At 45.6% G+C, this 18,538-nt stretch overlaps 3 protein-coding genes across 4 annotated transcripts in view; all 3 read left to right on the top strand.

The window, feature by feature from the left end:
• pbxip1a (pre-B-cell leukemia homeobox interacting protein 1a) overlaps positions 1-5,751 on the top strand; it is an 8,474-nt gene extending 2,723 nt beyond the window's left edge. Inside the window, 5 exon segments of the mRNA XM_025065009.1 lie at positions 456-686; positions 1,153-1,196; positions 1,358-1,453; positions 1,564-1,744; positions 1,876-5,751. Coding sequence (XP_024920777.1) covers positions 456-686; positions 1,153-1,196; positions 1,358-1,453; positions 1,564-1,744; positions 1,876-3,029 — 1,706 coding nt within the window. The 3' untranslated portion in view covers positions 3,030-5,751.
• Positions 5,752-6,993: 1,242 nt separating this feature from the next.
• LOC103394529 (protein S100-A13-like) lies at positions 6,994-8,600 on the top strand. The gene is made up of 3 exons (XM_008331877.3): positions 6,994-7,201; positions 7,285-7,422; positions 8,273-8,600. The coding sequence occupies exons 1-3, from the start codon at positions 7,121-7,123 to the stop codon at positions 8,405-8,407; spliced, it is 354 nt and encodes a 117-aa protein (XP_008330099.1). The 5' UTR covers positions 6,994-7,120; the 3' UTR covers positions 8,408-8,600.
• A 737-nt stretch (positions 8,601-9,337) lies between these two features.
• On the top strand, positions 9,338-18,429 carry s100u (S100 calcium binding protein U). 2 transcript variants are annotated; one of them, XM_025065010.1, is made up of 3 exons: positions 9,338-9,731; positions 13,929-14,059; positions 14,662-18,429. In XM_025065010.1, exons 2-3 carry the CDS (start codon positions 13,940-13,942, stop codon positions 15,223-15,225), a joined length of 684 nt encoding a protein of 227 aa, XP_024920778.1. In that variant the 5' UTR covers positions 9,338-9,731; positions 13,929-13,939; the 3' UTR covers positions 15,226-18,429. The 2 variants fall into 2 exon arrangements, with proteins under 2 accessions (XP_024920778.1, XP_008330100.1); XM_008331878.3 differs by lacking the exon at positions 9,338-9,731 and adding an exon at positions 10,345-10,744.
• Positions 18,430-18,538: the final 109 nt, after the last annotated feature.

Here is an 18,538-nt window from a genome sequence, read left to right as displayed (position 1 = left end):
CGTCGTAGTTTATGACTTTTTAAATCGAAAGAAATGAGGGGAGAATTCTATTGTTGAGATTTCTTATCAGTGTCACACAAACAGCCGTGAGGAGATTTATCAGCACCACAGAGGAAGAATCCTCCCTGCAGTAAATTAACCGTGTCTTACTTAGCAGAGAAAATACCATCCATTTCCCAGAGCACTTGCTGACTGTTTGTTGAACACCACCCACTGGTGAGGAGTTAACAGTTGACATGTTCACTCACGAGACGCGGCCTGTAGTAATTAGGATTTGGAAATACTGGGTTTAGTCCTGTCATCTCTGGAGCCAGAGATGTTGAAGTAATTTGGGGTCACATGTGGTTTAGGCTGTAGAACAACATCGTTTGTCATGGACGATTCTGTCAGGCCTGCCGTCTTCACCGGTCGTCCTGTCACACTCTCTGAATCCTTTGATTTTTTTTTTTTCATAGAGCCGTCAATTAGTTTTGATTCAGGCGACAGCGGCGGCTTCGATGACGGACTGAGGAGGAGGAACGTTCCCTTCTATGACGCACACAGACCCAGGACTTCAGATGAGGAGGAAGAGGAAGAGGAAGTGGAGTTCAAGTTAGAAAAGAAGGAGGAAAAGCCCTGGTTCTCCCTCAACAAATGCATTGTGGGAGCTGTGGTGCTTCTCTTTTTAGGTTCCCTCTTCCTCTCAGGTGAGTTCCCCTCCATTCCAACAGATCTGAGCAGGGTTCTGCTTTAATGATCACATGTTAGTTGGACCTTTAGCCACAGGCTACAATCGTCTTGACTTTCGGAAGTGGAGAATGTACAAAAACCTGTGTTGGTGTGTTTGTTCCTGCACCTGAAGCACAGTGTGTGTGTGTGTTCTTGGATGTTGTTGACCGAGGCCGAGCTGTGTCAACAGGTTTCCTCTCTGACCTGGATTATGATAGGTCCGGCACTAGATGAGACGGCAGTGGCGGCGTCTGCAGCAGCTGGCTAATACTCAGCTGCCTGTCCAAACACTGCTCTGACCCAACACCAACACACAGTGGTTTTAAATACACCTCACCACAAACGTCCATGTTGATGTCAGACCTGGCGGACGCCGCTGTACTGTATGTGTAATTAAGGTGTGTCGTAAGACGTGTGTTAAAGACATGTTTCCCTGTCTGACAGGTGACTTTGACGCCTCTGAAGTGAGTGACGGTGAACAGAGCCAGGTCTGTGTCTTATAAGATTCTTATTTGACCCATTTAAGTTGATTGCCAACGTTGTTAGGTTCATGTTATTAATAAAGACATGCTACTTAATTATCAAGTAGAATTTATCGCTAAGTATTTGTTTTATTAATTTCCCCTTTTTCCTTGTGGTTTTGATCCAGGACTGGCCCAGCGGTGATCCGCAGGAAATGAAAGAGTTATTGGATAAACTGACCCAGGAAAACCAACACATTGCTCTGTTGGAGGCTCAACTAAAGGTCAGGATTCATTCATATTTGATGCAAATAATTTCCATTTGTTCCTCTATATTTTTCCGTCGCTATTTCCAGACATTTGTTTAAATGTTTTCATTATCTTCAACTCTTAGTCCCAGAAAGAGGAACTGACCTCAGCACTTCAGGCCGTGGCTGAAAGCGGTGACCAAAAGAGAAAAGCAGATCTGGAAAAGGAAAATGCAAGATTGAAAGAGGAGCTGTCATCTCTGCCCGAACTGAGGAGGGAGCTGGAGAGTCTGAGGGCAAGAGTGACAGAAGTCAACCAGCTCACAGGTGACGAGGCCTTTTGATCTGGTGGTGTAATATTTATGGAGTGCTGTGGAACAGGAAGTAGAAGTCATCCTCTCCCTGCAGACATGATTTAATATCTGCTGCTAACTTCAAATATTTTGTTCCTTTTACAGCTGATCAAACAGTACCGCAGGCTACTCCAGGTTCATTACCGCAGCCAGCAGACGAGGAAGTTGAGAGCAGCCAAAAAGCTGCTGCACCTGAGAGGAGCCAGGAGACGAGTGAAGGAGCCAAGGTGAAGGACGGACTTCAGAGGCAGAAGCTTCTGTTGGAGGAGAGCAGGAAGAGGCTGGAGGGGATGAAACACGGGGGAGGCAGCAGGAGGGACGTGCGGGAGAGCCTAGAGGTGATTCAGCAGAAGCTTTCTGACAGAGTTGAAAGGTGGGAGAAGAAGAAGCCGCAGGATTTCAAATGGAAAGGCAACAAAGAGCCCGGCAAAGAGAAGGAACATTGGAAAAAGGAAGGGAAGAAGGAGTGGAAGGGAGAGAAGGAGTGGAAACACAACAAAGATGGAGGACGGAAGGACAAAGGTGAGAAGAAAGACAAAGAATGGAAGCACGGTAAAGATGGAGAACGGAAGGACAAAGAGGAGAAGAAGGAGAAGGTGTGGAAACATGGTGAAAAGGGAGGCTGGAAGGACAAGGAGGAGAAGAAGGAGAAGGAGTGGAAACCTCAGAAGCACAACTCCCACAAAGAAGCCTGGAGGAAACACCAGGATGAGTGGGAGAAAAGGAAGGATGAGCGCAGAATGGACAGGGAGGAGAGGAGGAAGGAGAAACCCTGGCACACTCAGTCTGAGAAAGACCACCACCACAGTCACCACCACCACAGTCCCCACCCGCAGCACCACCGCCACCAGCCTCGCCAGACTCCTCAGCCACACCACAATGATTTCTGGAGAGACCAGGAACAGAAGCTCAGGCGGAACCTCCGCCCTCAGCTGGGCTGCAGCTCCGTAGAGGACTGCGCCGGCAAGGAAGGGCTGTATGCGGTGGAGCTGTCGGAGTTCGAGGAACTCCTGGAGGGCTACCTGAGCAAGCTGGAGGGCTCCTCGTCCGAGAGCAAGGACAAGATTCGAAAGCTGACTGCAGGGTTTTTCGAGGAGGGAGTGTTTGTCCACGACAGAGTTCTGTTCAGCGACTTTGCAGAGGACATTGCAGACATTCTGGAGGACATGGTGGATGTTTTGGAGGACAATGATTCCTTGGAGGAGGAGATGGAGGAGTTTGAACGTGAAGCCCTCTGGAAGTTCGCCGCCACAGCTTAAATACAGACAGCCGTAGAGAGAGCAGGGCATTTCAACACTAAGACCCAGTGAAGGACCAGTGGTGGCTCCTCCCACTCCCCCCCCCCCCCCCCCTCCTAACAGCTGTAATTGTAGTCGTTTCTGGTACACGGTGGTTGTGCCTGTCATAAATGTGGTCCTCCGACTCTTTAATTATCAGCTTGTACCCCTCGTCCTGGACGTAGTGGTTGTTAGCTTCCTCCGTCAGGTCGGCCTCCTAAAGTCCTTCAGTAACGTGTTTGTGTGGATTTCCTTCTGCTTCATTATAGTGTTCAGTACCTGATGCATGTCGCAGTTCATGATGAGAAGTCAGTAGTTGAGAGGAAGGTAATTGCAAATGGTTTAGTCGATTCGTTGGATTCCATCTATATAACCTGTGGTGTTTGTTGTACATAAGATCCAGGAAATAGAACGATTGGTTGGTAAATATATTTTTACTGAATATTTAAAATTACAGGTGAGGTATGCAGGCATTTTGAATAAGTAGTTGTTTTTTTTTTGCCCTGCGGAGGGCGCTATATGGGTTGTTTGAAGTCTCTGTTAATATTTGGGACTGGGTTGTTGTTGCCAGTTAATCCAACTGTGTCAATTAGTTCAAACTTTTTTCCACAAGAACAAGTCAAACATGTAGCTTTAAAACTAGCTCCTGCACAACGGACATTAATCACAACTGGACAGGACAAGATGGCGTCCTGTTGGATATTAAAGCACGACCTCCCTTTGTCTTGTAAACCTACTGCTTAAAATTCTATTTTTAGCTAGCTGAAGGGGTCAATGCTACAGGAGCTGGGTTGATATAAGACGCTAAACCAAAATTGTCAAGAACTCTTAACACTTGTCCACACACCTGTTCTCTCTGAATGACTGCATCTGACCTTCTGTGCCAAACCACGGTGTGGAGCAGTTGTAATGGCGACGCCTCCTGAGGAGCTGACAGTCTGCAGCAGCCCAGGCCTCAGTTGACTTCTTTTCTAGTTGAGAAATTCCTGCATACTCTACCTTTTGCTGTTACCTCTTATCTTATCTGACAACACAAACGGCGTCTCCTCCAAACAGGTTAACACAAAGGCTGGTGGTGTTTTTGCATGTGCTGGTTGCCTCAGGTTGGGTGTAGCAGTTTGATCCCAGAGGATTGAGATCCCGCTTCTTTCACTGATTAAAACGGGAGCGAGTCAGACCTGTTCTGTAGCTGCAGCTCTCCGGGCACAGAGCGTCGACTCAGCAGACTCAGGCTCGACTCCAAACTGCCGTTGACACAAATGGGTGGGAAACCTGCATTTAGATTTTGAAACTGCTTAAAAAAAAGAAGCTTAACAGCAATAGGACAGTGTTTTATTTATTTACAGCCGTATTGATGACTGCTAAACTACGTTAGCACTTTGCTCAAGCATTCACATTTCTGCAATGTTCATTTAGTTTCTTGTTTATCTTACTGTGTGATGTAGCCTCGAGAACGTCCAACACATGTCAACTCCTGGAATTTATGGATTTGTTAGAAAATCTAAATTCTGTATTTATTTTACTTTGTATTGGTAGAAATGAATAGAAAAACTGTGGACCGATGGAAAGCTGCTACATTTGACCGTTTCTCAGTTCAACAAGTGATTTACCAGAATTAAGAAGTGAGAAAAACTTTTCTTTCAGGCTGGAGCTGGAAGGTGTGGCTGAACAGTCAGTACCAGTAGAAACCCACCTGGTGCAGGTGGTGCTACTGTGTATGATGTAGCGTAGTACTTGACAGGAAATGTGCTAGATTTTTTTTGTCTTAACGTTTTGACCAAGACATGCATAACATTTGTGCTGCAGGATTTGACAAACCTGGTATTAACGTTATAATCCAGTTGCTTGACCTCGTAAAACTATCCCTGCGAGCCAAATTTGGGTAGGTGTCCACCATTTGAGGAACAATGATTAAAGGTCAGAAAGACAGGCAAGGAAAAAAAGCTGAGGAACAGCACAGATACATTTCTTCTTTAGTAAAATATAAGAGTTTATTTTTGTTTCATTTGTTTTCTGGGGGGTTTTTTGTTGTTTTTTTTTCCTCGTTCGGTGGAAGTGAATCTCAAATCGACAGTTTGTGATTGTTCTTTTATCAGTAGTTGAAGCTTTGAAGTGTTTTATTTACACTGTTGAAAACGCTGCATCTCTTTACTTCTTTACGTATTCCCAAGTGGGGGGTGGCAGACTTGGATCTGGACCATGACAGTGAAGACGTGGAGATGTGCATGTTTTGGTCAGGAGTCATTTCTACTTTTCCAGCTAAAGCATACGTGCCTTTATTCTTCCAAGTATCTTTGCTTTTGCAAGGTTAAAAAGTCTAAAAACTCTATTTGAGTGTAACTGTCTCCACAGCAGAGAACGAATGTCAAAGGGTTTACATGTGACGTGATGATGTCATCATGAACGGGTACAGAAACATTTATGTTCATGTTTAAACCAAAGGGATCAAATGAAGGTTTTGCCAAAATGGAAAAAAAAAAAATCCTGAAACGCATTTTTCAAACAAAGTGAAATGGAGATATTTGAGGTGTGATGTTTGTCTCTGCAGGACGACTTCCTGTGCTTCCTGAGAGTCTGTGTCAGACACGTGCATGTCGTTGGTGTCATGATGAATTTGGATCTTTTCTAGTTTTGTTTTCCTCTCCATCACTTTGTCTTCTGTTAGAAAGTCAGTGTTAAGTTTAATAAAGATTTTTCACCGTCACACAAGTGGTGTCTTTATGCAGATGCATGTGTCTGAAGGTGTGTCCAAGGTCTGGGCCGAGGGCCAGATGGTTTCACGTTACCTTTTATAGATCACCTTTCTCTGTCTCTAAATTTACTTGTAGCTTTTTGGTAGCTATAAATGCTAACTGTTTTTACTGTAACTGAAAAAATAAATATATATATATATTCCTTTTGTTTTCCAGCCCTCTGCTGTGTTACATGTGTGCACAGTAAGAACTGAGATTCTTAGAATCTGGCTGCCTTAGACTGATTTGATATACGGGAGGAGCACTTGGCCCTCTGGACATTTTTCCATTACATGTAATGTCGTCAAATCCTCTTTAAAGAAGTTTGGATGTGATGTAAACCGTCTGTCTGTCTGTTTACAATCAAAATGTTTTGTGTTCGTCTCTTAATCGTCGTTCAGCCTCAAACAACTGGACTTGTTGTTAGCAACTGTAAACAACGGCTGAGAAACGCTGATGGGTGTCATTGAGGAGGAATAAGGAAGGACTGACTCTGTGACTGGGTAACAGCAGCGTCAGTGGATGAAAGGAAGTCCAGTATGACAGGTATTCATTATCTCAGCTTTGATCGCTCACTGAAATATTTACATCCAGATTAAATGCTGCGAGCACCTTCGCAGACGTGAACAAACTTCCGGCCCGTGGCACTACCTGACGGATGGCATGTGTAGCTGTAGGTCATTGACCCGAGATTTGGATGAATAGGAATGTAAGCAGAGAACAAGTCCGTCTCTATGAAGCTGCACAGAGTTCCTGTCATTCTTTGACATCTGCAAACAAGTCGCCACACAAGCACGTCCGCATGTTTTTGTACTTTTCAACTTGGCTTTTTTTTTTTTTTTTGAGCAGGTTTCTGCTGGAAGGCTGCAGTCTCAGGGTCAACACTGGACAGAAAAAAAAGGAAAGTGAACAAAAATAAACCGCTCAGTGACCATGGATTGACACAGGGACACAACAGAACATTCAGGAACTTCTGTTGTGTTGATAATAAGTGATAATAATAAGTAGCGTCTGACCGGAGAATAGTTGCAGAAACTTTAATTTAATTTCCCTAAAATAATCCAGTGGTTGAGCGTCCTCCGTCCAGTTAGCTGTGACCTTGGACCCTAAGGTCACAGCTAACTTTAACGACCATCACATGACAACAACCGTTCAAATCATGTTTTGTATAAACTGATTAGTGCTGAGCTCGGCGTGATCCAGTGGCCTGATTAGAGCGGCCTGACGACCACGCCGTCCTCCGCCAATGCTTTTCTGTGCGGACTGACTTTGAGTCATCGTGATGTGGGAGACGAGGGCATGCTGGGAGTTTTCCGCTGATGTTTGCATCAGTGCGTGGACATGAAGAGTATAAATGAGGACAGGAGATGTCCCAGCGTAGGAACAAGTTCTCGGTACCTGCTCCACACCACCACGCCACAGGTGAGTCTGCAGCTGCTTCCTGTCTTTACTTATGTTCTAAGTGCTGGTTGTTGACGACTTTTTCCTCCTCGTTTGAACTCAAGGATCTCATCATGGAAGCTGCCATCACTACTCTGGTCTCCCAGTTCAAGGTCTTTGCTGGGAAAGATGGTTCTACCAGCACTCTGAGCAAAGACGAGTTCCAGAACCTGCTGACCTCTCAGTTACCCAGCTACGCCAAGGTACTGGACTGGACTGTAGGAACGGAAACACTACTGGAAATAAAACAGAACCTTAAAAACATGGTTGTAGGAGATTTGTGGGATATGAATGATTCTTTTAACTTTGAAAGTTGAATGTGATTCAGTTTGTCTGTTCATACAGTCGATACAAACCGAGTGAAGACGGTGCATTAACAGCTCAGAGCAGTTAGCAGTACTTTGAGTATTGGTAGTCCATAGTTACCACAGCGAGGAGGACACTCCTGCGTCATGATGTCACTTTGGCAACGCAGTCGGCAGTTTCTGTGTGACGGTCCAATGTCCAACGTTAGTGAAGGTCACTTTAGGTCACTGCTTTAATTCATTCATAACTTTGCACTAAAATCTGAGGATTTACTTTCAAAAGATTGTCCATTACTACTGTACATGATTTCAGTGTCAGAATTGTAGATTTTTTTGTGTAAAAAACTACTATACTACAGTTCACAGTTCTTAGACTCTCAGGTTCAGTAGCTGTGCCTAAGGAACCACGTCATTGTATTTAGTTGTTTAAGCTAACTAAGAGCCATGACACTGTGTAAACACTGACAGACGGGAACTTTTTTAGTCCCAAATAACAATGTTACAGACGTTAATCATTTCTAATGGTCCAATTCCATACTTTAGTCACTGTCAAGTGTTAACATTATCATCATTACTGTCATATATACTATCATTAGTAATTGTAGTGTTAGTGTCACTTATATATTTGTACAGTCAGCCTTTACCGCTCTCTACCATCAGGGGGCAGGACAGTCATTCAGAGAGGCTGATTGTGGTGCTCACAGTGATCTTCTACTGATCAGGTTCTCCTCTCTGTGATCATCTACAGAACTTCTCCAGCGCGGCGGAGGTGGACCAGCTCATGAGCTCACTGGATGACAACAACGACGGCGAGCTCACCTTCTCCGAGTTCTGGAAGCTGCTCGGGAAACTGGCCAGCAAACAGGGCGGCTTCAGTCAGTAGGGCGGGGATTGTCCAACGGCAATCAGCTCGGATGTCGAAGCTGTCCAACTGCAGTCTCCAGAGACTTTGAATTCCTTTATCGCTGCACATCAGTGTGAGCCTCATGTGTGTGTCTGTTTAGGAAAGCATTCTCCGAATGCAGGGAATGTCAAATTAAAGGCTTCATTGTCCGACTGAAAGCCAAGCCACCATTACTGTGTCTCCTGTCGTCCTTTCACCGCAGTGTATGACACGTCTGTCCACACACTCACGTCTGTGTTACAGCCTGTAATCCCACAGAGCTGGATTATCCCTGTACATCCATGCCGCTCCATACGTTCATCCACCGTCTGGTTGTTACTGACCGTCAGATGTCCACGCACCTTATGTTTAACCCCTCCTATTTCAAATGTGTTCCCTTGATACAGAAGGGAGTTTTTATTTTGTGGGAGGAGCAGGCGGTGTTTCTGAACATACTCAAATATATTCACTGTATTACAAAGTATTACAAACAAATACATCATGGTCTTGGTGGTCTACGTCCGCGCTTTAGATCCGACGTCCGTGTACAACTTGAACGCATCATCAGTTGTAGTTCACAAACGTGTCACAAACGCTGTATTACAGGTGATGTCTGTCACCCTATGTTATTACTATTCTATTCATATTGCTATGAATTTGAGGGGGCCATGCCCCCCCCCCCTGGTTTTCACAAACAAAAAGGAAAAGTATTGAACAGAGAAATAGATTTTGTGATTTTGTGTCTGTGTCTTCAGTTCAGCGTTAGTTTAATCCTCTTTTTGTGTTACGTACTTATGTCCAGACCCTGTGGTTTGTGTCAAAGTCGGAGTGGACTGGCAGGGGTCCCAGCTCTGGGGCTGACAGAGAGAGAGAGAGAGAGCCACTCTGTGATTTTGATCACGTGGATCTTTCAAGTGACCTTTGTATCCAAGTCAACCTGACTGAGGTGCCGCGGCGGGAGGTTTGATAACGGCCGAGTGAGTCAGCAGCAACAATGTGAGCAGCGACAGGGAAAGGCCCTTCCACTGCTGCCAGGTGACGGTTCTCACACTCTGGAGCCTGCTCTCCCACTCAGTTCTCCCAGAGAGAAGAAGAAGAAGAAGAAGAAACCCCGTCCAGATCTAATCTCCACCAGCCCAGAGAGTTCTGAAGCCCATCAAAGGCTGCGTCGTGACTCCCACCACCAACCAGACACACTGGTTTCCACTGGGGTCAAATCTACTTTGAATTTACTCTTTGCCATTGTAGCTTTCTGTATCTGTGATCTAGTTTACTGAGTTTTGGAACAGGTCAGTTTACTGGGCTCGTCTTCAGCTCTTTCTCGGTGAGATGTTGAATTCTATCTGACTCCATAATCAATTCAATCCTTCTCTCCTTTTATTGTTATTTATTTAGAACATGGTAAATGTTGATTTTCTGGAACTGTTTCTCAGTTAGCTCCAAGCTCAGTTTTACTCTCGGCCTTGCTAACTTTTAGCAGCGTTTGGTTTTGCTTTCAGTTTCCTGACTATTTGGTTTCGTGCGACCACATTTGCATCGAGAGCTTGATGTTTTTGGTTAACAAAAATCGGTTTCATCAACATTACCTGCTTCTCCTGTGTGAATTTGCATGCCACTTAATTATAGTGTGTACGAAGCAGAGGAGCAGCAGTTGGGCCCCAGGTGTTTTTTACATTACATGATGGAATTTGCCCCCTCAACCCCCCTCCAAACCCCCCACCCCTTCTTGAAAAGAATTTCGACACCACTGCTTTCACTCAGCTGCTGCCCCTTTCTTTCACTTTAAACAGAGTGAATACTTTTAGTTTAGTTTTGGATTCGTATTTGTGAGTGTGCACGTTTAATTAGCTGCTGATATAAATGAGGGATTAATGCAGATGAAGTAATCCCACCCAGCCCTGTCATATCATGACGCCTCTCCAAAGCCAGAAGCCTGGAACTGTTGAACTGTGCACATCAGACATGACGTGAAACAGCTGCATCGTGTGGCCAATGGTAATTCAAATATGTATAAAAAAAAAGAAAAAAAAAAGAAAAAAAAGCATTAAGTTTGTCGATGCTTTGTTCAACATTTTTGTCCTTCTGTCCTCGGATCCACGGCCGCGCTCCTCCACATTCCCACTTCTCCCTCTCACTCTCCCAGGTACACGCCCTTTGACTTGTCAGGGGGGAAAAGTTTTAAGGAAAGAAAAAAACAAAATCACGGAAGAGATTCTGCAGTCCTACTAGTTTGGCAAGTTCTCTAGGCGCAAAGCAGCGTAGAAAGGCGGAGAAGAGGACAGAAACTCCGATTTGACTTCATTTTCCACACTGCTCTTGTCCTGCAGACGGTCCACGGTGAGTCCACGGCGTCTTTCTCAGTTCTTCCACAGTTCCTCTCGGAGGCAGCGCTGGTTTTTGCCACGTTTCGGTCGGCTTTACCCCCGCAGCAGCCGTCCCTGCCTGAACTGGGACGGTGTCGGTGTCACCTCAGCTCTGTGGGAACTTTTTGGCTCAGGTTGCGCCAAAACCTCACCCAGATGGAGTTTGACACTTGGTGTTTTTATTGTGTTCACACTTTATTCAGTATTTTTGCCGTCTTTTACTTCCATCTGTCTCCCTGTCCTCTCTGTCTCTCCCCCTCTCTACCGTCCCCTCTCTCGGTGTCTCGCCCTTTCTCTCTTTGGGAAATGTGATATGTTTTAAAGCTCACCCGACTTAGTTTTGCTGATTTACAACTCTTCAGGTCTTTGTGGTAAAATGCTGTGCTCGTTCATGATCTTCCTGCTGTGCGTCCGGGTCGCGCGTAAAAGCCAAACATTTTTTGCGCTGAAATGGTCATTTTTGCGCACAGTCTGCTTTTGATTAAAGGAGGGGAGGGGGGGGCACCAGAGTGACAGCTGGGCTGGCTGCGTGGATTTTTGCGTGTTTGTCTGACCAGTGTGACCCTCGGTGTGAGGCCTTTTCAATATTTAAAGTCGCGGGTGTGAATCCTCCTCGGCAAACCTGACGCCCGTCGTTTGACGCGTCTTTACGCTCGTCTGACATTATTTCTGAAACCCCGACCTGTTGCCCACTGCAGTCTACAGCCACGCGGCCCAACTTGTTCCTCTGTTAATATTTCATGACACATGGGCGGTAGTATTGCCGGGACTCTACGCACGTACCGTATCACGTTCGCCCAGGTGGAAACGGAACACTCCAGTTGTCCTCGGGCCGTGGAGGGGAAATGGGAGACCTCTGGTTGTAACCCTGTATATTTAATTGTTTAGGCATTTTTTTCTGTCCCTTTAGAATATATAACAGGGATTAGTTGGTGTCCAGAGTGGGTCGAGATCGGGTAATGACGTGAGGTGCAAGTTGGGGGGCGTGGGTGGTTTAGGGCACACGTTTGATGTCCACAGGACATGACCTTTAAAGATGATCTGTCCTTTGAATAGTGGAGCAGCACCTTTAAAGATGATCTGTCCTTTGAATTTAAATGTGGAAATGGTCGTTAATGAGGAATGTATGTCTTGGACGTGGGGTGTTGTTGGTTATTACCCAGAGTGCCGTGTGGAGGCGCCTGGCTGCTTGTACAGAGGGTGTGTCACTGCTGCAGGAAGATGGGCAGAAGTTCCTACAAAATATGGGCTGTGTCTCTGCAACAACAAACGGTGACCGTTGTTCCCATCACACAGAGGGCTGTTCACTCAGTGCTGATCATCAGATCCCACTGCACTGTTCACTCAGTGCTGATCATCAGATCCACAACAACGAGCTGAGCTGGACTCTCTGTTCGAGCAAACGGCGACAGGTTAGCATGGTGTCAGCGCGAGGTCAGACAGTTAGAGTTCACGCGGTCACCTCGGGAAATTTTGAAAGGGGGTCGAGTGAAACTTTAGATGGTGATGTGCCACGCCCAGGCTGTAATGAGACTAACAGGCCTCGCTCCTACCATGTTTGTGGTGATTACGCAGCTCAGGTGTGACGTCCACTTCAGCAACAGGAGATAATAATGGGCTGTTTACAAAAGGCCACTCAGCTGATGAGGACCATCAGAGGTCCAGGCTGAGACCAGGAGTCAGCAAAACAAACTGAGGCTGCCAGGCCGGAACAGTCCCTGCTGCTGCTAGTTAGCCGGGGAATTCTTGTCTAAGTGATCTGTGCAGGCAGCAAACATGTTAAAGTTGACCTGCACACCTGTCCAGACGGTGTGCAGTGTCATATTTTCATGTTGGTCCAGACACACGTTTGGCAGACACGTCACCGTCAAAATTAGATTCAACCATCGATGAACCATCGATGCTTCTCATTGGCTCGTGAAAAGCCACTGATGTGTCTGTGAAGGCCCTCCGTCCACGACACAGAGCTGTGAGTGTGTTTGTGCACAGCAGTGTGAAGGGAGCATCGTGAAGAGAGGGACGGAGGGTGGAGGGGAGCTGAGGCTGAGGAGACAGAAAGAACAGACTAGGTAATCCCTTCAGTAATCTGAAGCCCGGTTCCCTCCAGTTGCCTCAGTAGATCAGGTGACCTATCAAAGATCAGAGCCTCCATTGTCTCTCGCCCAGACTCTCTCTCTCAGCAGCTCCATTTATATCACGTCAGCATCCCCTCCTTATTTAACACCTGAAATGAGACAGGTCCTGGTGAGGACACAAGAAGATCCACCGTGTGCTTTTCCACTGGATGCGGTCATTACCTCTTTGTGTGTCCATCCATCCATCCATCCATCCATCCATCCATCCATCCATCTAATCTAGTTTGGGTCATAATTTCACGCCTAGTGAGTTATGTCACAACAAATCTAAAACAGTGTTTGGAAAAGAACAAGGACGAGTTGTAAACAAACGTGTTTTTATTTCCTCACTTCTGAACTTTTAAGCATTTTTTTTAAAGTGCAGTTTCTTAGATGTATTAAAAAAACGACCCAATATTGTTTCAAAAACGTCACAGTTCTGCATGACGGGTTAGAACGTCTCGCCAACAGTAACAGAAGTTCCCCTGAATGTACTTATGTTTTTGAAATGATTCTTTCATCAAAGTTAAACTTCTGACAGAAACCTGTGTAACACATGTTAAAGTGTGTTGTGTTTGTGTGTGACCTACAACCTGCTCCAAACCAAATATGTGTTTTGGAGGTGAGGGACAGATGCAACGGAACAAGGACAACTTTTGAAAAGCACAGGTGTCACCACTGCTGCAAGAGTGAAAACAAAGGACACCAGAACAAAAAAAAAGGCTCTTTGGTAGCTCTTCACAATACGGCCTCTTTGAAGCCAAGAGTGCACGTTGGAGGGGGGGGCGGTGTAGCAGTTATGACAGTTATAAAATACATAAAGACGACGACAGGCCTGGAAAACCAGTGAAACCACCGTTGTGGTGCACATAGAACTGTGCTGTACCATCAGTCTCTGTTTACTGCATCTGTCTGCCTAGATAGATAGCTAACTGGTGCGCTAATTAGCATGCTAGTTGGCTATTGTCAATTTTGGTTGTATCTATCTATCAATATGTATTGGTCAGTAATTGCCTTCATGGCCTCTCGACTCCTTTTCCCCAGAAAGAAGAGTCATGGAGGCTGCTATTCAGACCCTGGTGAAGGTCTTCTTAAGGTCGAGCAAAGGAAAGGAGAGTCTTGGAAGGAAAGAATTCCAGACCCTAGTCAAGACCCAGCTCGGCAACATTCTGACGGTGAGGACATTTTCAATGAAACCTTTTTTTAAATCTTACCAACACGTACAGTAGGTTATGTAACCACGTGACGGAACTGAAAGGCGCCGTTTCAACCTGAGCCGTGAACTGTGCAGCAGGTGAAAGGGGAAAGTAACTCGAGACAGAAGTGAACTCATCAGCATCAGAATGTCACGGATAGAAGGCCATGTTTCAGTTATATTCCTCCAAAATGAAAATCAATTGAACCGGGCTGTTAATAAACCATGGCAAAAATCAATACTGACTTTTGCTTCAACCTCATTATAAAACATCAACCATTCAATGTCACACCTCACTTTTATGAGGCTGAAATTCAAGGAAGATCTTTTGTTAACTGGCTTTTTTTTTTTTTTACAAATTTACACACAACTATCCAGACAGGAAGTAGCACAAAAAACAGATGCTGCAGATTGGCTACAAGAAACTAAGAAACTAAGAAAAGAGTCACAGAAATGTTGCATGCTAACACATGGTTAAATGGCCAAACATTAGCCATAACGTAGCTTGACTTTATTTTAAAAAAAAATCACAGCCACTTACAACTGTGTGTGTGTGTGTGTGTGTGTGTGTCTACCACACAGGGCGCAGACAGCAATGAAGCAGTCAACAACATGGGTAAAGGACTGGACGCAGACCAGGATGGTAAAGTGGGCTTTAAGGAGTACATGAAGCTGGTTGGCTACCTGGCCGTGTCGCTCAGTGAGCAGCGTGTCCTGGCTGCTCAGCAGGCAGAGCCCCCCCAAAACGCTACTTCAGAACAAGTGGCCCTGAGTGCACCTGCCGTCGAGGCGGAGACACCGGAGGCTAAGGCAGAGGTGAAGGCTGACGCAACACCAGAGGTGACGGAGGAGGCCAAGGCAGAAGCTGCAGCCGAGGTGAAGGTGGAGGCTAATGCAGATGCTAAGGTAGACGCCAAGGCAGAAGTGAAGGAGGAGGGGGAGACGCAGCCCGAGGAGGTGAAGGAGGAGGTGATGGCAGCAGCGGCAGAAGTCGCAGCCGTCGCGATGGAGGCGGCGACGGTGGAGGTGGTGACGAAAGAGGAGGTGAAGGTGGAGGAAACAGAAAAGGTGGAGGATGCTGTTGAGACGGTGGCTGCGGCCGTAGAAGAGGCGGTGGAGAAGAAGGCGGAGGAGGCCACCTCATAGTGGACGATCCTTTCGATGCCAAAACAACACACTACACACGTCAAACACGAGCAACAGCAGCAGTCAGATTCTAGGCCAAACACACACACACACACACACACTTTAAAATAGAACACAACGGTGAAACAAACATGAATTCAAACCCAAGTTTAAAGAAGCCAACTCCTCACCTTTGATGATGATGATTTTGTAGTCCTAGTTACCACTATGTTGATATGTACAGCATGAGCAGCCCACTATCAGGCACATTTACCTCGTCATGATCATATGCTATGATTGCATGCTGACGTGCATGACCCCCGTGCATGCCAGACCCCTGTGACATCATCGCTGACATCACCTGCACCTGAGACCAAAGTGTCGCTGCATGCTGATCCCACACCACTGCAGACAAGAGGTCGACTCCAGATCACGTCCACTTCCTGTCCTAATCTGGGTCGTCTTTTTATCTCCAGTTGTGTCGTAACGTTGCTGTTCAGTCCTGCAGGTGTAACGTCACTTGTATAAATCTTACCAGGTACTAATGGCTTCAAGAGTAGTTTGACATTCTGGGAATTCAAATTGATTTGCTTTCTGGGCAGGATACAGGCTGCAGAAAACACTGCTCCAGCGCCACCTTTGGTTGCAGCAATTTCAGCAAGGTATATCGTAACAGAGCTTAGGGCTGCTGCGTTCAGTCGCTATGCTATGCTATGCTAAGCTAACTAGCCCCTAAATACTGACCTTTTTTTCTTAACACTTGCCAGAAAGCAAAGCTGATGTGAACCTGAGAATGTTCAACTATTCTCATCACGGTTGCTAGTCCTGTCAATAACACTAAACTTTTTTTACACATTCTTACCTTTTAACTCACAGTGCTGTGGAGCTGATTTGGCATGACAATAAACATATTGTTTTGCTGGAGCTTTGCATTCAGCTCTCTGTGTATTCACTGCCCCGTCACCTGGTCTGGCCTCTGTTCTTCTTCTTCTTCATGGCTCAGTCCTTATTTTCTCCGCTCTTTCTCTCCTGTTCCCACTGTGATCTGCCTGGTCTGATCCACGTATGTTCTCACCTTTATTCAGCCATGCATCAGGAAGTCAAAGATCAGGCGTGGCCCTCGGCTAAATAATTAAGGCTCCAAGATGGAACCCACACCACGGTGACCCTTACTTTTTTAAAAGGGTGCCCAAAATAGACCCATGGGAGTGATCTGGTCACTGGAGGAGCAAGTGGGAGAAGGTGTCCGTGCAACCTAATCCACCTTAATTGGAATAAAACACCAAGAGGTAAAGAATCCCAGAGCAGATGTCACCGAGCGGCACTTTGTTTTTGTCATCTAAATTACTCCAGGATAGACTTAGTGCAAATGTTATGATTGTGTCGTTCATAATCTCCTGAGTGAGCTGGGACTGTAGAGGTGGCTGATCAGGGCCCGGCGGTAGCAGCAGAGTGGTTTTAGTCGGTCACACCCTGACACCGTGTCCAGACCCTGTTTGACGTGCAACCAGATCCTGATTCTGAGGCGTTGGGAAACTGCTGGATTAGGCTTTTCATGAGTAACACACCCTGGGACGCAAGCAATTACAGGAGAAGTACTCCTGGCCTGCACCGGTCCTGCCGTCAGACCAGCCGGCAGCGTCTTTATTTGTTATTACAATACTGAGCCATCAACATGATGAGATGTGGTGTTATCTTGTTTGTTTTACGACTAATAATTAAAAATGTTGCATGCTGTCAGAGAATATCACTAATGTATTACCACTACCTTAGCCATTATTTAATGTTTTTTTTTTAATATCTGTAACCTTGGAGACCACTATGGAGATCCCTTGAAACAGAGTTCTGGTGCAGTTTGTTAATTACCATTTAATGATTTGTAAATTGTCTCCTCATCAATAATACAACCATGAGAAACAAACAGGCGGCTCGTGTTGCACGGCTGTATCCTACTGTAGGTCTGCCTGGATGATTGCGTAGACAAAGTAAGGGCACGTTTCTGGCCCGGTACCAGCGGTGCACCTGTGCACGGTAACAGTACCAGGTACTTCAAACTGGACAAAAAACAGGTCAAAACAAACAGACGGAGTCATGTGGTAACCCTGTCTGACTGTGACACTCCCATTGTAAATAACACAGTTGTTCTCAGCCTTCAAAATCACACTCTGATCTACTAACACTCTTATTAAAGACAGTTTTACTATTAAATCCTTTATTAAATCTTATATAAATTTTATATATACAAAGAAATGGTACTTCCTGTGATTTATGGAAACATATGACTCTTGCTCCATCTGCAGCCTGCTTCATGTTCACTGCATGTTTTATGAGCTGTACATAGCCTCCTCTCAGACTTCTCTTACAGTTCTTTCCTCTCCGTCCACATGTTTAAACACTGTGGTTTTGTTAATTTTTGTTTTTTTTAATCTTTTTCTTCCTTTCAGATTCCATTTTTGAAATGTGATCTTTGTGTTCCTTCTTTGCTCTCAATCACCATAAGCCAAACTCTGGTGAGAAGAAACTGGATCAACAGGCGACCTTCACTTGACTAATGTGTTGGAATGACCTGACTTGCACTAGCCTCGGGCTCAAACATCATCTGGAATTGTTTTATCTCACTCCGTGTTTTCTTCTAAATCCTCTCGGAGCAGCAGATGGACGGAGCGAGCCGTGAGCGCCAGGCTCTCTCTTTCAGACTGAGAGGTCCCGCTGTCCGTGTTGGCAGTTTTTCTTCTTTTTGTTTCTGTCCCATAGTGTTAGAAAACCCCACCCTGCCTCGAATCCATGTAGATTAAAAACAGGCCGTAACCAAACACAGCAGATTTGCAGCAGGGAGTGTTTGTAGCCAGATTTTTCACCACGGCACAATAAGTCTGATTCAACTGCCGAGCATGAAAGACATGAGAAGAACAAGTGAACACAGCACGGCTGTGTTTGGCTGTGTTTGGCTGTGTTTGGCTGCAGAGGCGGCCGTTGGTGATCTGTGATTGTGGAACCATTTCCAGGATACTGTGCAGGTTTTCCTCCTTGTATGTTGACGATGTGCTCTGTTTGTTTCCTGCCAAGTACTAGAGGGCGTGTGTGTTCAGCAGTTGGACTCATCTCCATCTCCATTCATTTATTAAACTGCTCTATGCAAGTATTTCACCTTCATATGTAATGCTGTATCATTTGTGCTTATTCTAAAGTGTAATGGCTAATATTGAATTAAACTGTGACAATCATATAATTCCACTGGAGGCTTGATCATTTGTAAGGGTGTGTTACCTCAGCCGGGGGGCACAGGTCGTGTGCACAGCGTTTGTGGACACAAGCAGCAGCAGCAGCAGCAGCA

This window comes from Cynoglossus semilaevis, chromosome 18, assembly GCF_000523025.1.
Source record: "Cynoglossus semilaevis isolate Cse_v1.0 chromosome 18, Cse_v1.0, whole genome shotgun sequence".
In the NCBI taxonomy this organism is placed as follows: domain Eukaryota; kingdom Metazoa; phylum Chordata; class Actinopteri; order Pleuronectiformes; family Cynoglossidae; genus Cynoglossus; species Cynoglossus semilaevis.
This window is presented reverse-complemented; position numbering and strand designations above follow the sequence as displayed.